The 22,315-nt window shown below is 43.0% G+C and overlaps 1 protein-coding gene across 3 annotated transcripts; it reads right to left on the reverse strand.

Moving 5' to 3' along the window:
* Nucleotides 1-12,045: 12,045 nt before the first annotated feature.
* On the reverse strand, nucleotides 12,046-20,611 carry PDE6H (phosphodiesterase 6H). 3 transcript variants are annotated; one of them, XM_032688319.1, is made up of 5 exons: nucleotides 19,499-19,644; nucleotides 18,972-19,129; nucleotides 15,768-15,954; nucleotides 15,461-15,501; nucleotides 12,046-14,590 (listed from the first exon to the last, which is right to left on the reverse strand). In XM_032688319.1, the coding sequence occupies exons 3-5, from the start codon at nucleotides 15,905-15,907 to the stop codon at nucleotides 14,514-14,516; spliced, it is 258 nt and encodes an 85-aa protein (XP_032544210.1). In that variant the 5' UTR covers nucleotides 15,908-15,954; nucleotides 18,972-19,129; nucleotides 19,499-19,644; the 3' UTR covers nucleotides 12,046-14,513. The 3 variants fall into 3 exon arrangements, with proteins under 3 accessions (XP_032544210.1, XP_032544213.1, XP_032544211.1); XM_032688322.1 differs by having other exon boundaries at nucleotides 18,967-19,129; XM_032688320.1 differs by lacking the exons at nucleotides 18,972-19,129; nucleotides 19,499-19,644 and adding an exon at nucleotides 20,551-20,611.
* Nucleotides 20,612-22,315: the final 1,704 nt, after the last annotated feature.

Raw genomic sequence — 22,315 nt, forward strand, 5'->3', positions numbered from 1 at the left:
CTGAAGAGTCTTGTGTCTTAGGAAGACCTCTATAAGGAACAAAAGGCTTCTTTAGCTCAGAGGTTACACCCCAAAACCGTAAAATGCAGGCTTGATTGTGAAAAATGTGACACCAGTGCTGGGAGGAACAGTGACCAACATTCCAAAATGGTACAGAAATAGGGAGAGAGGCAGTGAGAAAAGCTGATGGGGAAGATGCTTTAGGGAGGGAAAAGCTGAGACACCTGTTTTACAAGAGGGAAGGTGAGCAGACAGTATATGCTTAGCGATGGCAAGCTCAGATCTTCCAGCACTGCATCAATAAACAAGAGCATTTAGAGATTAGTTATCCTGATTGAGTCCTGTTAAGTATCATGAACTTGAATTTCCATTTCCACAGCACCAGTGATAGCCTAAAGGCATCTCCCCCACACCTCTGAAGCTAACTCAGTTGTTTGCAGTCTGCTTTCCTACCTGACTCAATCTGTAAATGACACCAAGTAGTGGAATGGCAAATATTTTTCTGTGGCTTCTTGTACCTGCTATGTTTCTAATGTACCACTCTTACCTTGGGTGGTTTTTTTGCTGCTGTACCAGAGCATGGAAAATATTTTGTTGTTTGCTCATTTATTTATTTATTGTTCCATTTCTTTATGGAAACATGCTGTGTAGAGGTGATGTGGTCTGTGGAAAATACTCAGCATCCCTTCAGTGATTTCTGGACTAGCATGCTGATGGCATGTCTGTATTTCCTAGCTCAAATGTACTGGAGCTATCTCCAGATAGAGCTGGAGTACCTGAGCAGTGCTGTGCTGAGACAGCAGTCTGGACCTGGAGGACAGCACAGCAATTTTGCTAGTGACTCCTATGCTCTGCAGGGAAAATTAGCTGGCCAGGCTGCTGTACTGAGGTGTTAGGCTGTTTCCCAATGCAGAACTAATTTGGTGGGCATTAACTCAGCTACCTTTGCACCAGGCTCTGTTGTACAATGCAGTTGTGCTCTGCTGCCTGTTTCTGCACCAAAGAGGTCTGTGATATGACAGACAACATGACAAACACTAACACAGCAGAGGTTATTTTAGTCTCTCTGTTGCAAGATAGCTGTATATAGATTAGGACACTGTGGAGTAGATTTGGTGATACTTAATGAGTCAAGAAGATCTAGGGCTGGCTGGATAAATCAGCAAAGCAGATCTATAATGCAGAAAACAAACAGTTCAATAATGTTCCTACTTTTAAGATAAAGCAAAGCCTCTTGACTCACTGAAATGACAACAGTTCAAGTAAAGTAGCACTAAAAAGGCGATGAACCACTGCACTAGCTTTAAGCTATCTGGCATGGATGCTGCTGAGGAAATTGGTGCAGCAGCAAGAATTCTGCATGGACTGCAAAATGCTGCTGAGAAGCTATATAAAATCACCATAGGTTCATGTTTCAGCTAGTTGAAACGCTTATTGTCTGGAAAGAGGTATGTATCAAAAAGTTCCTGCTCTATAGGTAACTTCATGGACTTTTCTAGACTGCCTCTGATCTTGGATGATTTCTTCTATCTTTTCCCTAAGCATTTAAAAATATTTTTCTAATGGACTACCCATTAAATCAAAGCATAGTGACAAGCAGCTTGCTTGCCTTGGTTGTTTTTTCCTGGGCCCTTTAGAAATAGCTCAAGGAATCCCTGGGGATTGTAGACCACAGACTGAAAATCACTTATTAATTCTCTTTCCTTGTGCCTTGCAGATTTCTGGGACACAGCATGTCCTTCAGCAGAAAAATCAGGGTGATGCCTCACAAATGCTTTCATAGCATATTTGAGACAGGAAGTACGTATTTTAGGTCAAGATAGTGGGGTATAAACAGCAAAAAGAACCTGATAGGGAGCAAAAGGGCTAAGTGACATTTAGAGTATGATAATGAATTATGTTCTTAATTTCTTTTTGCATTCAAAATTTTTCTTTGAGAGGTGAGATGAGAGGTGAGTTTGTAGAGTGGAAAACACTGACTAGACTTACTCTACTGTGGCTAAGTTGGTTTTTTATATTAAATTTGGGTTAGGAACAGTCTGTGGCAGATACTTTCTTCTTCAATTGTATTTTTAACTTTTGGCAAAGTCTCACGGTCTTTAAGTTGTTTATTTTTATAGATTTGAGAAAGCAAAATAAATAAAAACAAGCTATTTGTGCTTGTGTCATTCAAAGTCATGACTATGACTTTCACTGTCAGAACCACGACCCAACAGCTGTTTTCCTGCAGTTGTGGAAAGCTTGGATAATACTTGATAGTGCTAAAGGTACAATATATTTTCCCAAAAGCCCCTGTCTTTGCTTCCAGTAAGACAAAGTTCTTATTTTTGGAGCAGCTGCCAAAAGACAAAACTCATGTTATAAGACTGCATTTTTCCAAGTAAGTCCATACCAACAGCTGACATTTCCTAGAGTAGAGATCACTGCTTTCATGTAGGGGGAATTTATCTTGAGATATACACACATCATTGTGGATGAGCATCCCGGACCCCTCTGTGCTGCTTCTGGCACCAGACACTACAGCATTGCTCCCCTCCTGCATGATGGGGTGGGTCGTGGGAGGCAGCAGGACTTCTTAGGCTCTGCATCCAGATGTCAGGTACTACTAATCCTGTGATTCCTCTTCCATCAGCTTTGGAAAAGTCTCTAGATGTTTCTATGGATGGGGAACTTCCCTGTGTTTCAGTGCCAGCAATGGGAAGCTCGGGAGGGTCTTCACTTGGCACGGCCTCACTCAGAATGATTTTACATCAAGGCCTGAGAAGCACGAGCTCATAGGGCAGAGGTTTTAAGGCTTAGTTTTCACAGAGAATGCCACTGGCATTAAAAGAGCTTTCTGGTATTTCTGGATCTAAAAAGTCCAATAAAAATTTAAGCAGGAAAAACATACTGAAGTCACTCTTATTTTCTGTGTTTACAGCTCCAGTTCTCACAATACACCACCAATATTACTGTCTAACCATACAAGGCTGCATCCTCAATAAGGATATCTCTATGTTAAGGAATTTCTCCTTGAGTTTGGCATGGCCAGGAGCTGAGTGCCCAGCACTGTGTGCAGAGGGGAAGCTGGGCAGAGTGACCCTTGGATGAACAGCAGGCAGGACCAGTACAAGCATGTGGAGAGCCCCAAGAGAGCAGGACGTGTTTGGCAACCACCATCACCATCCTCCAGAGGGATCTTAAAGGAGACAGTTGAGTACAGTGCGTGGGGAGTGAGAACTGGAGAGGGTGCCCACTCACACACCTGCAGCTTTGCTGCCTCTAGCACTGGAACAAAAGGAATGCCAGGTCAGTCACAGTCTGTGCTCACTAGTACTGACAGCAAGTCCAAGGGGTGGCCTTGCTTCTCCAGCTGGACTTTGCACTGAGAGAATAGGGGTGTCCTGGATACCTACTTGTTAATTAAACCTTATTTGCTACAAATAAATTATTAGCATCTCTCTGTTTTGATTCCCACGGGAATCTGCTGTTCTCCCTCTGCTTCTGCTACGTCAGGAGACCCTGCCTGCTGGAAACATTTACCCCATCTGAAAGTTAATCACCCAGTTTCTGTTCTAGATGTGTCCTGCCAGCCTTTCTGAGGCAATAGTTCTCCACCATAACCTTGCTTTGAGTAACCCATGAAATGTAATATCTCCTCATTAAGATATTAGTGAGCATGAGGCAGTGTCTCTTGTTTTCACATACCTGGCTAAAATGTTGAACCGACAAACTACCTTATCTTCTCTATAATGTTCCTCCTTGTTTATTACTTCTTGAAGGCTAAGAACTTTACATCTCTTTCCATAGTAAAGCCCTCAGGCTCATTGTTTCAATGAGTTTATCTGGCTTTTACTGTGAGGATCAGCTACCAACACTTTGGAGAAGCCACAAGAGCACCTGTGCTTCTCCCAAGGGCCCAGAAAGTTGGTTTTGCAACCAGTTGCCATAAATGTATGGTGACTTATGAGATCAGTTTAATTTTCAACAGCAGAGGCTCTGACCTTGCATGTAGGGGATGGCTGTGAAGTGTATTTTTTTAATCTTGAAACTACTGGTAGAACACAGTAATTGGAAAGATTATTTTACCCACTCACAGGAAATTTACTTTATCAACTTCCAGTAACCTCTACTAATCTTAGCCATGTTCTATCTGAATTCTTGAAATGCTGCTCTTAAGTAACACTGACTTAAAAGAAAAACTACCCTCTCACTGTGTTTTGTAACCGTATTTAAATACAGATCTCTCTAGGTTAGAAAGAATATGGAGTTTTTAGTAGTTTTCAAGTAACAATGTTCTAAACTGGAACACCTAATTTGTAGTTGATTATAACTGGCCAAACAATGAATGACCACAGCATCCTCTGCTTTGGAACACCAAGAATAGTAGGATAACTTTGCTTTTGTTAGTATAGTACTACTGTCTCTTCCAAGAGAAATATTGAGGAAACTTGCACATGACAGCAAGTAAAATGAGGTGAATTTTTTATTCTGAGAGGAAAATGCTTCTATTTATTTCTTCATTAGATATGAATGGGTTTGTTGTGTGAACTTCTTGATTAAGGGTACCATAAATAGTAAAGGTTTCTGTAAGTTCAGGAAGTGTCTCTACTGAAGGAAAAATTTGCCAAGTATTGTGATATATCAGCTCTGGCTCAGGATGTCCTTGAGAGTAAATCACTGGAAATACTAGATATGTTATTAATGTGCTATTATATATGTTCACCTTCTTGTATCTTGTCCTTTGCATCCATTATTGGCCACAGCTGGAGATGAAGTATTGTGTCTGAGGGACTTTTTGTCTGATTTGGTAGAGATTTTTAATTTTTAGGCTTTTCTGAACATTTCTCAGTTAAATCAGACATTCAGAAGGCAGCAATAAAGCCCTATTTTGCCTGTCCCATGGCAATAGGCTAGAAATTTTGCAATGCCTGTGTCAAGCACAGTGGCATTATTTTAACATTTTAATGCCAATTCTTTCAAATACTTTGCTATGAATATAAGTTATCATATTTAAACACAACTCTTGCTCATGGGATCCCAACTGTGCACCAATGGTGTTAGATTGTCAAACCTAGCTGGGATCATCCTAATGACATCCTATACAGTTCTGACTTGAAAATTTCATCACAGATGTTACTGTCTACATATCTATCCTCCACCCTGTCACATAGTCTTGGTTTGAAGACCTACAGGGCACAGATCACGTGAAAAGTTGTTTTTGAGTTTCACTGTTTCCTCTGTCAGAAATTAGCAATGTGGTTCTTATCTTAATTTGTCAAACACTAGTTTCCAGCCACCAGATATGATTTTACTTTTGCTGCTTGAAAGTAAGGCTCATCTCCTCTTAGAAATGCTTTCCTGTGAAGACATTGCTGGGTCTGATCAAATGGTCTTTTGGCCATCTCTTTAGTAAACCCAAAAGGGTTTAGGGACCCCTGATAGAAAATAATGAAGTTGTTTTGGGTTACTGGGTACTGCTCAGCAGCTGAGCTGCAGCAATGAGTTGTGCTTGTGCTCTGAGCTTGCTGCAAGCAGAGAGGATATGTGCAAGCATAAGCCACCGTGAACTCCAGTTTATTTTGCACCTGGAGCTGCCAAAGAGGTTGCCTTCTCAACCCAGTCACTGAGCAGTCACTTTTAAAGCTGTAGCAATCCCCTTGCTTTGGATTTTTTTATGAGCCTTGGGCTAATTTACCCTCATTATGCACATTCAGTGCCTCGTGATACAGTTCAAGAGACTGAAGGGGCCATGGAGACAGATTTGTCTTCCCATTTTTAAGTAGTGTCAAAGTGAAGACACATGAAGGGCAGAGAATGGTTTTTTCACTGTTGTGTAGCTCCTGGCCACAATTCCAGCTTGAGAGCAAGCCAGAGGATTTGTGCCATTGGGACCACTTTGGACCTTTATTTGGGGCTCAGAGAGAAATTCCAGGTGGTCCTCACAGTATGACTTTTCTCAGATCTTCAAAAGAGGTGATTTAAATTTTGCTCTGTAATTAATTTATTATAACTAGCAACAACTTCCTCTTGTTTGCAATTTAGTTCAAATTAAATGTCTCTCTATCATTTTTGTCTGCATGAACTTGTGAATCTTGTTTTTAATTGACCAATTTAGGTAGATCAAGAGATAATATTCTTCTAGCAGTAAGCACCCACAGGCTCCAAATTTCCCATGTTAAATCACTGTATTAGCCCTGGGCCAGGGTAGGGTAATATTCCTTCCTGAAGAGTTTATCAAGAGCATCTTGGGATCAGGGTAGCAAATTATTCAGGTTAAACACTGCTTGAAATTCAAAAGTTCCTGTGAATGCAGATTTTGTATACATGGAAAAGCTGAGGATATAAAACCATAGTGCTTTTTCAGTCAGGTAGTTCTCTGGTTTGCAACAGGTTGTTTTGTTTTGGAGCCTGACCTGATCCAAAGCCTATGGAAGTCAGTGCAAAAACTCCAAAGAGAATCTTGGCTTTAATTCAAGGAATTAAGTTGTATGCCTTAATGCCATAGGATATTATTGCACTAAAGAGCTTATTAGGATTAAAAATGGGATTAGGTATTACCATGAGTGAATGCAAAGAGTTTACATGGCTGGCATAACGCTGCAAAGCTTTATTCCACCTTTCAGGGAAATGGAGAAAAGAAAAAAAAATTACATATCACAGCATTACACACAATGAGGTGCATTTTGTGTCTTTCAAAGTGGAGAAATCTGGCACTAATAGTAGGATGTAGAAATAGATCTTACTGTATTTTCCAAGGAAGCAGTTCTCACTGAACAGTGAAATGAAAATGTCTCATGTGCTTCCATGCTCTTTGTTTTGAGTTTTAGATTTTTGATTTTTTTTCCACATTTATTTTTCCAAATGAGTTTTTGGTTGTGGTTGCTTCATTAGCCCCTAGAGAATCTGCAAAGGACTCCTGGTGCTGCAGGGAAGCACGGAAAAGAGAGGAGAAGAGAGGACATCTGAAGCAGCTGCTATCAGTGCGAGCAGATGGAGGAGGCAAAAGGCTTTCCTGAAGTGCATTTTCTGGAGGAAAAGAAAGGCAAAGCACATGAGGGAAGAGGCAGAAGTGGGAGGAGAGAGGGGCAGGGAGGACGACAGGAAGGGGAGCAGAGCATGTTGTGCCAGGGAGCATGAATGGAGGCACACAGATGATGGGTGGGGATTATGTCCCCTGTGTGTCAGCCTGGGGAAGGGTTGCTGAGGACTGACACTGCAGGCGTCTCCACGCCACGCTTTTGCAGCACGTGGCGAGTGGGAGGCCCTTGCTACTGACTTTGCTCTCTGATGGTGGCACAATCCTGTGACAGCAGGAGGTCACTTGGGCTGCCTGGCTTTTGCTGAGGGTGAAGAGCAGGTACAACCACCTTTCTCAGAGGAAATCACTGGGGGATAAAGGGGCTGTGAGTCTGAGACAATGGTTCCTACTTGTCGTCTTCTTTTTTTGAGTTCCCACAGAGAAATAATAACTCCTGACAGCTATCAGGCAGAAGGGATAAAAGTCAGCTCAAATATTTTTCCTCCATCATATCAATGTGTTTTTGTTTTTCACTGGTTTGTTTATGTCTTGTTATTGGAAACTTACAGACGGCTGCTAAACAGAGCTTGCTACGTATGTAGCTTTGATGTTGTAATGACTGAGCATGAGTTTCATATGAAAAACAAGCTTACTTTCTATATGTCACTGTTGTATAGCTTGAGAGACAGCGGCAGTGGAGGTGGCCCAATGTGACTGCCCTGACTCCTGCAGGAACTATGCCTGATCTGTTCCAGATGTTCTCTGCAGGGGATTCTTGGATGCCTTCTACAGTGCAGTCACAAATGTACTCAGTATCAGAGACTTCCCAGTTCCCATGGGACAAGGGGCCAGTGTTTGTTAGGACTTCTTGATAACAGCTACTTGTAATTTTGATGCTATTTGTAGAAAGGTTTTCCTTGTTTCATCCTAGCTAATATTTGTCCTTCTTTGTTATCTATACCCTACAGCTACCTCCATGTGGGAATCACAATTTCACTTGGCTGTTTCAGGGGACTGTGCATGCTGGAACAACTTCCCTACTGACTGTGGAGTCCTTACTTCATTTGTATTTTCTCTTCATCCCCTTCCTACAGGAGTTCAAAATGCTGAAGAGTTTATCAGCTTCTGTCCTCAAAATGCCTAGAACTGAATGTAGCCTTCTGGTTGGGGATGCAATGGTGTTAAGATCCTCTCAGATTTCTCATAATATAGCTCCTTGTGGTACTATTTAGGTATAGGAAGCTTTAGTCCAAAATTTGCTGACCATATTTCATTCCAATGTAATAGCTGACTTGCTTTCCCTTTACTCTTGTCTGAGACTGGTGCTTACCAGATCTTCTAGTTTAAGACTTTTGAGTGAAAGGACTTTCCCATCCATCTGCGTGTTCCTCATCCCAGCTGTCTATATACTGACATTTTCAAGACTGACTGTGTTGCATCTGTACTATGCCCCCTTTTTAGTAAAGTTCAGCATCCACAGGCTGGAGTAACACATTGGCTTGGAGTCCAGGATTATTACTGATTTATTAGTACAAAGTGATGTACTTACAGAGTATCTAGCATGGAAAGACCTTGATCCCAGAGTGTTTTTGGTAAAAAATGCAGTTGCTAAAGCCAGATCTAATACAACTTGTTGTTTTCCATGTGGTTGGCCTGCTGTTATTTTTCTTCCCTTGCTTTCAGACCTGCAGCCAGTACCCCTGGTGCAGACGGATGCAAGCCTGCTATGCCCATGCCAGCAGCTGCCTGGATGGTAAGGTGGCTGTCTGGTGTACAGATTTGGGCTGCCTTGAATCCAAATAGCTTTTGTGAGATGTGGAAAAGAGTTTGCCTTCTCCTTGTGCCTACAAAAACCAATATGGTGTTTTGACAAAGCAAATGGGAGTTTGTGCCTCAGGTTACTTTTGGGGCAGAAATCGCTGTGTGGCTGAGAAATTGGCCTTGTCTCCCATCTGCAGTGCCCCTTTTCACCCCCTGTAAGCCTGCATAGGTCACACTTCCAAGGGATGTGTTCCAGCAGCCTGCATTGAAGGGCATGTTAACAGTCCTGGGATTTCCAGCTCTTGCTCCTGGTGTCCTAACCAGAGGTGAAGGGAAGAAAACCTCCACAGGTTATTGAGTTCTTCTAATAGCACAAGACAGAGATTCTCCCACTAATATTATTCATGCTTACCTATTCTGTCACCCATGATTACATGGTCATTGTGATGGTAGTCTGGAGCTCCCACATTTTGATGTGTTTTTCACCAAGCACTCTTTCTTCCTCTATGGTTGTGCAGCCACTGTCTCCCAGATAGAGCAAGGTCTCTTGTAAGCAAGTTCAGCTTGCTCAGTGGATGCCCTTTGTAGATAGTTTGTGCTTTGTGCGGATGCTTTTCTTCAGTATCATAACAGGCTCGGAGTTCCTGCAAGTGGTCCCTGGCCATCTGCTATACCCTGTCAGGCACAGTCTGCAGGACAGAGCACAGTGTACTGCTTTGGCAGGAAGCTTACAGAGCTGAGGCTTCACCACATTGCTTCTCCATGTTCTTGAAAGAATTTTTCCTTCCTGTGCACTTTTCCTGTGCTGACCACTGTCCTGACCAAGCTCTCAGGGTACCAAAAGCATTCTTCACTCCCATTGTCCCCCTGACTAAAGTCCTGCTCTTCGTAGAGCAGCATAATTCATTTATTTCTACCATATCCCTGGTCTGCTCTGCCACAGGTACAGTCTGGAGTATGCTGTGTGTGTGCTGGCGATTGTTATGTTCAGCTATTTAATTTACAGCCTCAGGAATGTGAGAGGCCCTCAGAAAAATGCCAAAGTGTTTGAAAATTCCTGAAGCCAATGAGCCTTCATAGTGAAGACATTCTTTTCTCCCAGCAGGAGCAGCAAGGACCAAATTCTCACCACATTTATGCTAAACTTCAAGAAGAGGAACCACATAAAAAGTGAGAGCATTTGTTAAACGTAAGGAAAAAAGCTGCAACTGATAGAATGAAATCCTTATGTACTCCCAGCATAGAGGCTTCAGCCATCCTACTCCCTCTAGGTGTATCACAGTTGGTGTGGGAAAAGCTTAGAGCCATAAGTGCTCCCTGCCTTGGCCTGTCAGGACAAACTTTGAAGGTGCAGGTGCCCAGCATTAGGGTACTAAGCTGATCCCAGCCTTAAAAGCACTGACAGCACTATGAGGACTGGGAGTAAGGTTTCAAAGTTAAGCAGTCTGGTATGAGGAAACTCCAGGCTTGAGCACATTTATAAGCATGTGATAGTATCTTTTATTTTCATTGCATGATCTTCTATTCTTTTGTTTCAAATCTGTCTTGATTTGCATCACTGTGGAGTGGTAATGCTGAAACAGACTGTTGGCTGGCATAACCTCCCCACCCCATGAGGCTTTCCATAAATGCTCTCAAAAATACAGACTTGTTGTTCCTTAGAGCTCCAAGCGGAGGCCCTGGATCTTACTGTCTAAGACCTGACTCAGAGAGAATGAGATTCACTGATGAGCACTCATAGCTGCAACCACAACCAATGACAGCTGTATTTTAAACACCAAGATAAAATATTCAGTAGTCTGAAAAATCAGGTACTGGAGACCTAAAAGTGGTGGGCACTCTCGACATTAATTTTTCTAACTCTCAAAATTCCATTTATAAAATAGAAAAATGTCCTACAAAACACAGAGAGATATTGTCAGAATACATTTGTTAGTCCATACCATATTGATCAATACCACAGGAAAATGTAACAGTGGCTTGATATTGAGTGAGGTACTGACTTAAAAACTGTTGTAGGATGGGAATGTTGCACTAAGCATCTTCAGATCTCCTGAAGAATCCAACTTACACTGAAGGTTTAGATTTTTTTTAGTTCATTTATTTTTTAATTTTTTTATTTTTAATTGAGATTCCTGAGGTGATTTAGATACTGGGTGGGGAGGGGGGCTGTGAAAGCAATACAAGTGCTTCTCACTTTTCCAAAGGTTTATTCTCCTTTTCTTGCAGAGATTTGGGTTTAATTAACTTTCTCACTAGAGTCAGAAACTGAGGTCAGTGTGGATGGGACTCTAAAGTTGCAAGAAGATGTTTTTCTGGCTTTCAAAGTGTTTTTGGGAAGGGATTTATAAAAAGCCCCCACAAAGTCTCTCCTGGACAATTCACATTTGTATCTTATAGGACAGAGAACATTCAAAGACAAAAGATTTTCAATTGGACATTCAGTGATGAGTTGCAAGAAAAAAACTCCAAAGACGGCACAAAAGAAAACCTTTCTAAGACTGAGACTTGACAGCATAACACCAGGAGGCAGTTGAATTTGACAAACTTGAAACCCTTATGAACACTTAGAAAGTTCAGCAATGGCAAGAAGCAAGAGGAGACAAGTGTTTGCATTCACATTTGTCATTTTTTGCTAGAGGGTAGAAACATGCTGATGTTCAGTTGCAAAAAGAGTCCCAGAAGAGGTAACTGGCCAAAAGATTTCAGCCCTAAGGAAACCATATGCACCACTTTTGGGAGAACACACCAGTCATCACTCAGAGAAAAACGGTTTCTCAGATGTTATCAAAGTCAGTCTTTATTGGCTATTGTTTGGAGATAAATAGCTGGTTTTCTCCAATGAGAAGTGATGAGTGACTTTCCGAGCTTTCCTCAGGAAAGTATTTCAGAGTGAAAAGCTAAGTCATCTGCCTTTCTCTGGTTATATTTTTTAAGCAAGTAAGACTACATTCCTAGGATTTTTAAAACATTTTTTTGTTAATTTTTATTCCTTTTGACATGATTTTTATAGTAAAAGAACAGAGAATAACATATTACAATGTATACAGACTGAAGTCCTTCAACAAGATACTTCTAACACATTTGCTTTCTTGCACCATAGCTATCTCTCACTGAAAAATGGAACTTTCAGGAATTATAAGTCATTAGAAAAAACTCAGGACCTCAGACAAAACAACTGTGAGGGTGTTTTAAGACTCCTAAGTCTCAAAATTCCTTACAAGTAAAGGAATGAAAGCAATCCCTATTAATGAATAGAAATTATTTTTAAAATAACTAATAAACTGTGTTGACTCAAAGCATCCATCTTCTGATACAGCTCAACAGCCAGGCATGAGAGCTGGGGTGTGTGTGCATTCTTGTTGGACTCCTCTAGGAAGGAGAATGGAGTAGTTCTCTGATGGGAACTAGGGATATGGCAATTAGATGTGGAACTACACCAGAACCCTCCCATTGGCTCGAAAGCGTCAGTTCCTAAGCGTCAGTTCCCGGATTAAGGAGAATTTTGCTTTTACTCCAGTATTTTCTGACAGAGTATGTCACTATCTTTGGCCTGTTTTCCCAAGGCCTAAGATGAAAACAGAGGAAAATTTTCTCCTCTCATTGTTCTCCTGCTTAAAAAACCTTAAAAATGGGGAAAACGCAATGATAATAGAGGCAATCAGCTTGCAGGATCCAAAACTGGATCCAGTGGGTCTTTTCCCAGAGAGAAGAGGACAGACTGAGAAGGTGCAGTAAGGATCATATGATACAGGATGGCATAATTTGAGGGAAAGCATGAAAGCATTGCCATAGGAACTACATCTAACTACAGAAAGAGAGGGCTAGCACATGAGCTTGGAAAAAATGAAATCAGTCCCCTACAGTAAAAGCTAAATAAAACATAATCTACATAAAGAACACTTAGAGAAAGAAGAAAAGCACTAAAAGGTGAGAAAGGCAGGAGAGATTGGAAGTAAGTGGAAAGGACAGACTGCTTCAGGAAAATAGCTGTGGGCTGCAATTAGCTAAATGGTACATGACTTCTGTGCTGTGAGAGTGTTGCGGTTCTGAACCACTCTGTGGTTTACTAGTGTTTCTAATGGCAGGAGTGCTGAATAATGAAAGCTGTACTCTTGACCGCCAACAGGAATTAATTTCCTTTAGTTTTTGGTGATGAAGCTATATTTTAACCAAAAGCGGCTAGCTTTTGTTTCTGGAATAACAGTAGCAGATAACTATAGCACTGCCATGGATTTGTAGTGATGCTTTATGTGTGGGGATCAATCGTTTAGACAGGATTTGCTCTCCTCTTCACAATCACTGCTTGCTCCCATGAACATGTTCAGCATAGGAAAGATAAGATGTGGGGAGGCAGTTCTTATGCAATGAGGCTTGTCAAGCTAAAGGCAATGATTAAAAATTTTATCTCCTCTTATGCATATTATGTAGCTACAACAAACCTGCTCCTTGCCTACAAACAAAACAAAAGCCTTTCCTGAATGGCAGGGCAGTAGGGAATCTTGGTGCCTTCCCCAAACATTTAAGTGGTTATGGGTGCCTCGCCACTCCTCAGCATTCAGGCTACCAGAGACCAGGAGATACAGATCAATAGCGTTAAGTGGATTCACTCCGTGCTTGCCTGCATGTACTCATCCTACCCTTCTTTTGCCTCCTCACTTGCTCTGCTGTTACCTCTCTCTGGGGGCACCATTTGCCTGCTTGTCCAGACAAGCTCCAGAGCTTGAAGTTGCCAGAGGAAGAGAGAAAAGCCTTCCTGCTTATGGGGGGCAGTGTGAAGGGAGACTTGTACCACGCTAAATACAGGGAAGAGGGAGCAGTTAATGCAATACCATCTTCTGCTGGCACAGTCTGGTGACAGATCATAATGATTCTCTCTCTTCCTAACCAGCAGCAAGCATGTCCTGGGGAGCAAATGTCTCATGTAAGTATGTGTGGGCATGGGGACAGTGCAAGTGTCGTACAGGGCATCCCATCAAAGGAGAGGAAACACAGCATCATTTGGAGTGCTGCTTCTTTGGAATTGCAACCAAAAAGGAATGAATAATACGATTAATTCACTTAGCTATTGATCTCAGACACACACATTTTCACTTAACATTATTATAACAGCCAGACTTTCATGGCTTGTGGGCAGTACAGCAGATACAGCATTTGCAAGCCCTTATCCCCATTTGCTGATGAGGTAAATCTTAGCAGCACATTCCTTATGGTGAACCCCTGGGGAAGATTCTCCTATGGAAAGATTGACTAATACCTGGACTGGTGACTCTAAAGCTGTTCTCTACAGATGTACTCTCAGCAAATGATTGGTGGCCCAAATAACATGGAGACCTACCCATGGAAATTCTATATAGAAAGCTGTCAGGGAAGGAAGGAAGAAAACAGAATAGGCTTGATATAATTAGATCTGCACACAATGTCTCAGCTAATCAGGGACAAAGTTCAAATACAGCCTCCCTGTATCTCCATAAATATTGAATATCTATGACAGTGAGAGAGGAAATAATATAGTGCAGGGAGACATTAAGACATTTTTCATAGTTTCATCACATGGAACATGAGGTCTGCTCAGGGTCCCAAATAACTTTGCCAAATTAATCTGCAAAGGACGTTCTCATAACTAGCTCTTACAAAACCACCCTGCCCATAAGTGAGTGGATGCAAGGGCCAAAAATAAGTGTCAAAGGTGGTGAAGACCATGCTGAAATCTGTGGAGTCACCAGGTGACACCAGTAGAGATGCTGACACATTAGATGATCCCAAACTGGGCCAGCTCGTGCAGTTCCAGATGGCTGAAAGCTTCCCATGGGCAAATCACTGTGATATCTGCAAAAGAGAGAAAATTAGAAATGAGTTCTGGTCCCTGTATTCCTTGTATTTATTTTTTATTAAGGGAAAGGCTGATTTATTCAGGAAACATTAAGAAGAATGAGACTCAACCTGAAGGTTAAATGAGCAGCTGAGCATTTCAAACCTGATACTACCTGTCAGACCAAACCAGATCAGTGTATTTTTCTCTCTGTGAGAAAAAGCAAGCCAGCATTTCCTACAGTCTCTTCAGTGACTATGTAAACTGGTGTAAAAATTCATTCCAATTATGTGGTCTCTACTATTCTTATAAACTACCTGTAACCAAAATGTGATCTCCTTGAAGATGTGCAACTTTAACTCTGATGATGAATAATTTGTTCTACTAGTTCTGTAACTCTCTTCTTATCAATACCTACAAAGCTCTGACTGGCTACAGCTCATCCAGTGCATGTTTCTCAATCCCAGATGGGTACATAAAATTCTTAAAATTAGGATTCTGATGACAACACAAATACTTAACCATCTGGGATTTAGTTCCTGTGATTTTTGGTATTAATAGCTTGGCATTTAGCATTTCTTTGAGAACCTCATGCTGCTGAAATTCTTAGCTAGAGTATTAGCAGAAAACAAACAAGCACTTTAACAGCCAAATGTGAGTATTGAGAAATTGAAGCATGTCTAAATGGCCTTTCTGTCTAGTAGTGTATGAGAGCATAAGCATGAAGGTGGCAGCTTGCGGAGGTAGTACTAGCCTTCCCTGGTGACCCTGAGAGCTGCAGAGAAACCAGGGAAAAAAAGAGGTCACCCTAGAATCCTCTCTCATCATTAAGTTTGTCTGCACTTGTGTTAAAGCAGGGCACGACAACAGCATCCTGCACAGCTTACCTGTGCCCAGTCCCTCCATGCCTGGGATGTCATCTCCAAACCTAGGAGAGAAAAGAGCAGGTAAGGAGAGAGTTTGGGCCAGCAGCAAGGATAGGGGAGCTGCCCTGAACCCCCAGCCAAGGAATGAGAATGGTGGGTGGGCAGCAGAAGAAGGGAAGCAGCTCTAGGTTGAAGAGCTGATGGCACCAAGGGGCAGGAGGAAGCCTTCTGGCTCCTTGCTTGAGCAAAGATGGTATTGCAGAAGCCCAGCTTAGAGTGGGGAGGCACCCAACTAGCATGGTTTCTTCTCTTTCCAAAATTCCCTTACCCTCTTACTCCTTTTTTGGGAGGCTTGCTCTTGAACTGCCTTGTCTGTCTCTGCTTGAACTTGGGAGGCCCCTTGCGTGGTGTGGTGGAACCAGCTGGAGCATCTCCAGTGTTGAGGGTGGCAGCTGGGGTCTCACTCATCACTGGGCTGTGTGCAGCAGGCACGCACCTCTCTCAGATCCCTCTGTCTGCAAGATAACAGCAAGGACTGACACAACACTGTGCTTATCTCTGCTTATCTCTTCTAGGTATCAGTAGTCAGTTGACAGAATTATGGAAAATATAATTGTGACAGGATTAAAGTTAATGATATTAAAGATAAAGAAAGATTGTAATGCATACAAATTAAGCAGGGTAGCACTGCCTTTCATCTGGCATGCTAGAATTAAGATGGCAAATGAAGAACACTTGAGCTGAGACCAAAAATCACTTAATCCCACAGTGCAATGACTTGCAAAGTCATGGGGACTCACACCTTCTTTTGTCTCAAACACAGCTGAACTCTTGGAGACAGGTTGATGCAGCAGCTTGCCCCACAGTTTTGGTAAAATAGAAAGCTTAATGCTGATGTTGTTTGTTTTCTAGTTAGCCTTGGAATAGCAGTGCTGATGTTTTTACTGACTAGGAACAACAAAGACACATGCATGGCTTAGAGAAATATCCTGTCTTTGGGAATGATCATGATATACTTCACCTTTTCTTATACCTGTGCCTAAGCACTATCTGATGAACACTGATGGACATGGGATGTTGAGCTAGATGGGCCCTTTATCTGGGTGGAGCTGCTGTTAGAGTTTCATGATTGTCAATACCAAACTTATGGGAAATAGCACAGAATTGTTGAAAGATTATAGAGAAAGCTAAGGCTTGGAGACAGTCTTTTATGAAGAAGTTAATTACGCAGGATTTAGCAGAGTATTTAGAAGAGTAACTTTCCCCGGGATGTGGCCATTTTGGTATTTTTGAAAATTATATTACATATGCTGACCTCTCTTCATGACACTGTACATGAGCCAAGCTCCACTTCACAGGGGCTAAACAGTTCTTAGGGAGCAATTTTTGTTTGGGAGACACCTCTCCTGCCTTAGAGGGCCGAACTGCTGCACTCTGAACTTTTTGCTTCCTTCCCTGAGAAGACAGCAAAAAGTCTCAGAAGTGCCCAAAGGGGAGCTTCCAGCCCTTCATTAAATTTTGTCTAATTAGTATGGTAGAATGGTCTGAGCAAGTGTATTTATGGATAAAAATAAATGCAATTTTTTTCTCCCTTCCTTGAAGTCACGTTCTTCCTCACGACTGCTACATATCTCCTATCTCCAGGTGTTCGTCCCTGTGCATCCAGGCTGATGGAATTGCTGATGGAATTAACTTCAGGATTTGGTACTAAAGACTAATCTCATTATATCACCATAGTACTCTGGCTTAATCCCAACATCACCTGCCGCGACACTCGGGACTTTTAATCTCAGAACTATAAATGCCATCAAAGATTTTCTTTTCCTTAATCTAAAGAGGGATCATGAATTTGACTGTCCAGAAATAGCCAGAGTGCTGGAAAGCAAAGCCTGAGATAGAAAGAGAAAGATCATCTGAGCAATCTTCCTGTGTCACTTGCACATCAATGCAAGGTGAAGAGCCATATTTCTGTATTTGTGGCAGTCTAGGAATACTTCACCCAGGACATCTTTCCATCTGTGGTGGCAGAAGGATGGTTCCAAATGATAGTTCTTCTGTTGCTTGTGGTCAGGCTTCTGTCTCAGCTGTAATATCCCAAGCAAGAGACTGGACAGGTTCCAGCAGCCCCAAATGGAGCAGCAGATGGTTGTGTCTGCAGCTGAAGTATGCACAGATGCTATTCCTCCGCAAGTAACACAACGCTTCCTAAGCACACGCTGTGCCCACAAACACAGGGATCAGCTCAAACTGTAGAAGTTACTTCTTTGCCTTGCCATCTCTGAAACACCTGAACAGTCTCCCAATATTTACAGCTTTATCCCCCCAGCAGGGTGTTAGGACAGGCAAACAGTGTCGCCTTCATCTATTACAGAATGAGATTGGTGGTGCAGTGATAGGTATCACCTGGACTGCACTGCTGGATTTCATCCTTGCTGGTGATGAAATCTTTTGACTCACGGTTTTTTAAGGCCAAACTGAGAGGTGAAGGCACTTTGGCTCAAAAACAAAGACAGAATTTGGTGCCTCACTGTTACTCAGCATGGGAGAAATTCAGATGGTACTGCCCTACAACAAAATGCTTTGCATCAAAAAATTGCTTCATTTTTAGCACGTCTGCTAATGCCCAAAGTATATTATTATGCTGCTGTCTCAGGTACAGTTCTCATTGGTAGGTTGTCTGTCTGCATTAGATACCCTTCCTGTACTACAAGGCACACGCATCCACTTTTAAGCACCATGTCAATCTGACATCAAAGATACCTAGCATCCCTCTCAAGGGCTACTCCCAAAAGTAAAACAGAAAAAACCCCCCAATTAACAGATTTCCATCCCTTAGGACTGACATCCAAAATTTGCAAGATGCATTTGAGCTCCATCTCCAACTGAATTCTTGCCCTGCTTCACCAACCCCTGCTGTCTGCCAGCATGATACCTTAATCACAAAAATGTCTTTGAGGGTCCACACCTTGTCCCTGACCTTTACTTAACAGACAAATAGCTAAGGGGAAGATTCAGTACTTGGAGTTTCCTTTTACCCCAATCCAAACTAGTTGTATTCATCTACCAGCTACTCAATAACCCAGGATTTGATAGGAAAAATTATCTGCCCAAATCACACTTCATCCTCTCTCACCTGCATGAATTCAAAAAAGAGCACTCAATGAAACTTTCAGTAAGGGACAATTCTAACTTCTCCCTTACTAACTTCCCTCTACCCATTCTCTCCATGCATCACTAAAACATTTGACTGAGGATGGAAAGCAACCTTAATGCCACAGAACAACCATATTTTGCAGTAGGAATCAAGCTGCTCTCTCACCACTGAGCTAGTGGGACTCACTTGCCATTGTGCACAGTCAAAGATTTCTCCATTCATGCTGGAATGGGCCCTGACCCACAGCATGGAATCTACCCCAGTTCCCACATCTTGGAAACCAACTGCCCCTACACACAGCCAGACCAGCACCCCAGGATCACAGATATGAAAGAAATGCCAATAGCAGCTTCTTCACAGCCTTTTGTCTTACCGTACCTGGTTACTCGAATAGTCCTTGGTATCAGATCAAATGTTTTGAGTCTCCTCTAGATCTCTGCAAGTGCTATGATGATTCCTCCCAGTGCTTCCTTGGCTGCCAGATCTCTTTTGCTTCTGCCAGCACTGGGGTGCAGCTCCTGGACAAGAGCTGATGGCTGTGGATGCAAAGGCTGTTGAGGCATAAGATCCTCTGCCATGCACTTCCTCTGCCCCCTCCTCTAACAAGGTGTTACTTAATTGCCCCTGACAGCAATTCTGCTCAGATCAGGGTTTAATCTTCTGGGCAAGAGCTTTGCTTGCGTGGGAATGCTAATTATACCTAATACACATTAATGGGCTTATCTCAGTTGCATCAGAAATCCCACCTCTAGGTTGTTGTCCAGGTTAATCATCCTTATTTTAATTTTCTTCGAATTTAAAGGGGCTTGAATACTACTGACAAATGCTGACTCTTTAATCTGCCCTGTCCTTAATCTAAGATTCTCTGTGGAAAATGTCCCTGGCAGATAATGTAGATGCCTCACTTGATCTTCTTCAGACAGTTTTGGTGTAGGAACTCATCTTCCCCTGTCCAAAACATTCAAAAATACAGACTTCTCCATGTGTGCTTGTCTTATGCTGTCTCAGGGGTGTCAGACACAGAACCTCCCTGAGCCATGGCACTCCATTCAGGGATACATGGGAAGTAGACAGCAACCAGGAGGAAATACCCTTGTTTGCACATTCTTTTTGATGGACTTCTTGCATGCTCAGCTCCCGACCTCATAAGAGCCACTAGCATCATCCTTGCAGGCAGGCTTTCAACAGGAAGTATTGTATCCAGTGTAAGATGCCTTTGAGGAGTCTCATAGCTCCAGTCTCAGTTGCTTGAGCTTGCTAATCATAGTGATGGAAAAAGTCCACACAAGTCCAGCCCTTTCTGCTCCTGTGTTTTACACAGGATCTCAAACCCTTCATTCTAGTAGCTGTTTTAAGACCAAGAACAGGTGAAAGAGAATGCACTCTGAAAGACAGAAACTCATTCAAAGTAGAACTGTATTCCCAAATGGAAATAATTCAAAAGACTATCCTAGTTGAAAGAAGGGATTCAGTAACACCAGAGGTATTACATCACAGGTTACAAACTCCCCACTGATGTTTCCTGCATGTACAGCTGGGCAGCACAGCAGGAAACACCAGCTGCCTGTCCTAGCTGCTCCTCAGGAGCCCCCCGATGCTGCTCACATGTAGGCTCAGCAAGTTGCAGACACAAGCCAAGGGGGTTCCAGGGAACCCTGACCAAGGGGTGCCCAGCATGGGAAAATAAGCAGCCTTGCAGAGAACAGAGCTGCTTGTACAGCCAGGAAACTGAGCTCCAGCACCTGCCCTAATACTAGAGGAAACAGAAAACAAACACAGAAGAACCAAAACTTCCTCTCCTAGCTACTGGATCTGTTCGTGCTCTCCAAGTTCAAACATCCAGATTTTCTTCCCCATAGGGTTTTATATGGACTTTTCTCTCCCTTCGGTTTTGTAGCCAGTTCCTTTTTCATCCCCCTGCCCCCCTTACTGATTAGAGCTCCTGGAGTACACTTACATTACCAAAGGCTCCTCTTCCAAATCATTCAACTCCTGTCCTGCAGCCTGTGTAGAAAGAGTCTCGAGGTGTCCTTTCTCCTCCAGATATACCCTGCCACCAGGTGACATCAGGACATCAGTCGTGGGCGGGTGCCTACGTGGTGCAAGGAGGTGGGGGGAGCACTGGAAGACCAGCACTGTGCAGGCACAGCTCCGGCAAGGTCTAGGGGATCAACAGAGCCTTGGCACACTCCTGAGGGATGATGTACCACTTTCTGCAAGAAAAGTGGCTTCTCTGGAGCTCCTGGGGTGAGATCTCTGGAGAAGCAAAGAGAAATAAAGAAATAACCTGCCCTTTGAGCAATGCTGCTGCTTGGGAAAACACACACACACACACTCGTGTCTGCAAGTGTCAGAGTAGGAAGGATTTGGTCCTAATCACCCCCTATCCCTCCCCTGTGCTGGTGAATGCCTGGAGAGGTTTCCAGTAAAGTTCTCGGCAATGCTGCAAAGGTGAAGACACACCTTACAGAGCAATGTATGCAATCAACCCAATGTCAACAGCGCTGAGTCTGCTCAAGGGAGTCATAGGGAATGCTGCTGAGATGCTATGCAGGGTCTTGGTGAAGCAGCTGGAAAGGCAGGGAAAGAAGGGGGAACCTTTGTGTTGCTCGTGGGTGGCCAGCCAAGGGGGTGGCCTTTCACCTCTGAGACCCAAGGTGCTGGGCTGAGGGTAATAGCTAGGTTGCGTCTGGGTACCAGTTGCATTGCTACTGTGAGGATGTTGCTGAGAAAGGGAAAAGCTGGTGCCTCAGCCCATACTCCAACCCAACAAAACTCCATGCATGGTAATGCACACTATTTTATTGAGTGCTTTGCATCTCCAATGTATTTTAATAGCCTTTTGTAACTGCCTGAGAGATCAGTGTCAGAGATGTAGAAATAGTCAGCAGAGAAAGAGTCAGAATGAAAAGAGAAGATCCAGAGTCCAGCAAAAAGGTGCTGGAAGATCATCCTCAGCTGTAGCAGCATCTCAGTCATGGACTGTAACTGTCTGGCTTGAGGCATAGTGACAGGGTTAAAAATCCTGTGGTGCCCTTGGTTCTGGCAAAGCACCTCTCACTTACCCTCGTTGACCATCCAGCTCACAACATGAGATCAGGGCCAGCAGGGTTGAAAATGGTCCCAGAAAAGGGAGTAGCACTAGTAGCATCAGAGCTACAGGGTGCAGAAGGAAACCAAAGTGTGGGTTTGTGTATGATGGATGGGATTTGTCTTCGGGTGAGGCGGGAGGAGGGAATTTTGGAGCAGCCATGCCAGCCAGGGGTATGACTGTGTGTGACCAAGAAGGGACAGGCTCTCTCTGATGTGACAGACCCTGGCAGTGGGCAGCAGTCCAGCACTGCGCTGGTGCTGAGCTGAGGCCTGTGGCCTTTCAGATGGTTGAAGTTAGACAAGACAAATCCTTCAGTGAGACTCTTAGCTTACATTAAAAAAATCGATAAGGTCCTAGCCCTTGAGTGGGAACTGAGAAGCCGGGAAGTAAATCCTAGATGTAGCCGAGAGCTTTCAATCTAGCAGAGAGGGAGCAAACACACATTCCCACGTGTTTGAAGATGATTACAGAGCTTTCAGAAGCCTGTGCAGTAATTTCTGGGCACAGGAAAGAGGACGGGGGCAGCATCGTGTTGGCATCCTCTCTTCCCTGTGATGACTACAGCTTGTATACAAATGCTTGGAGATTGATTGCACTCAGCCTCCTCTGACAGCAGAAGTGATTACTG

This window comes from Chiroxiphia lanceolata, chromosome 5, assembly GCF_009829145.1.
Source record: "Chiroxiphia lanceolata isolate bChiLan1 chromosome 5, bChiLan1.pri, whole genome shotgun sequence".
NCBI lineage: Eukaryota > Metazoa > Chordata > Aves > Passeriformes > Pipridae > Chiroxiphia > Chiroxiphia lanceolata.

Coding starts and splice junctions, on each gene's coding strand:
- PDE6H (XM_032688320.1), bottom strand. CDS start 15,907: ATGAGTGAGACCCCAGCTGCCACCCTCAACACTGGAGATGCTCCAGCT. Junction 15,502..15,767: donor CCCAAAAAAGGAGTAAGAGG/GTAAGGGAATTT, acceptor TTTCTCTCCTAG/GTTTGGAGATGACATCCCAG. Junction 14,591..15,460: donor CATGGAGGGACTGGGCACAG/GTAAGCTGTGCA, acceptor TCTCTTTTGCAG/ATATCACAGTGATTTGCCCA.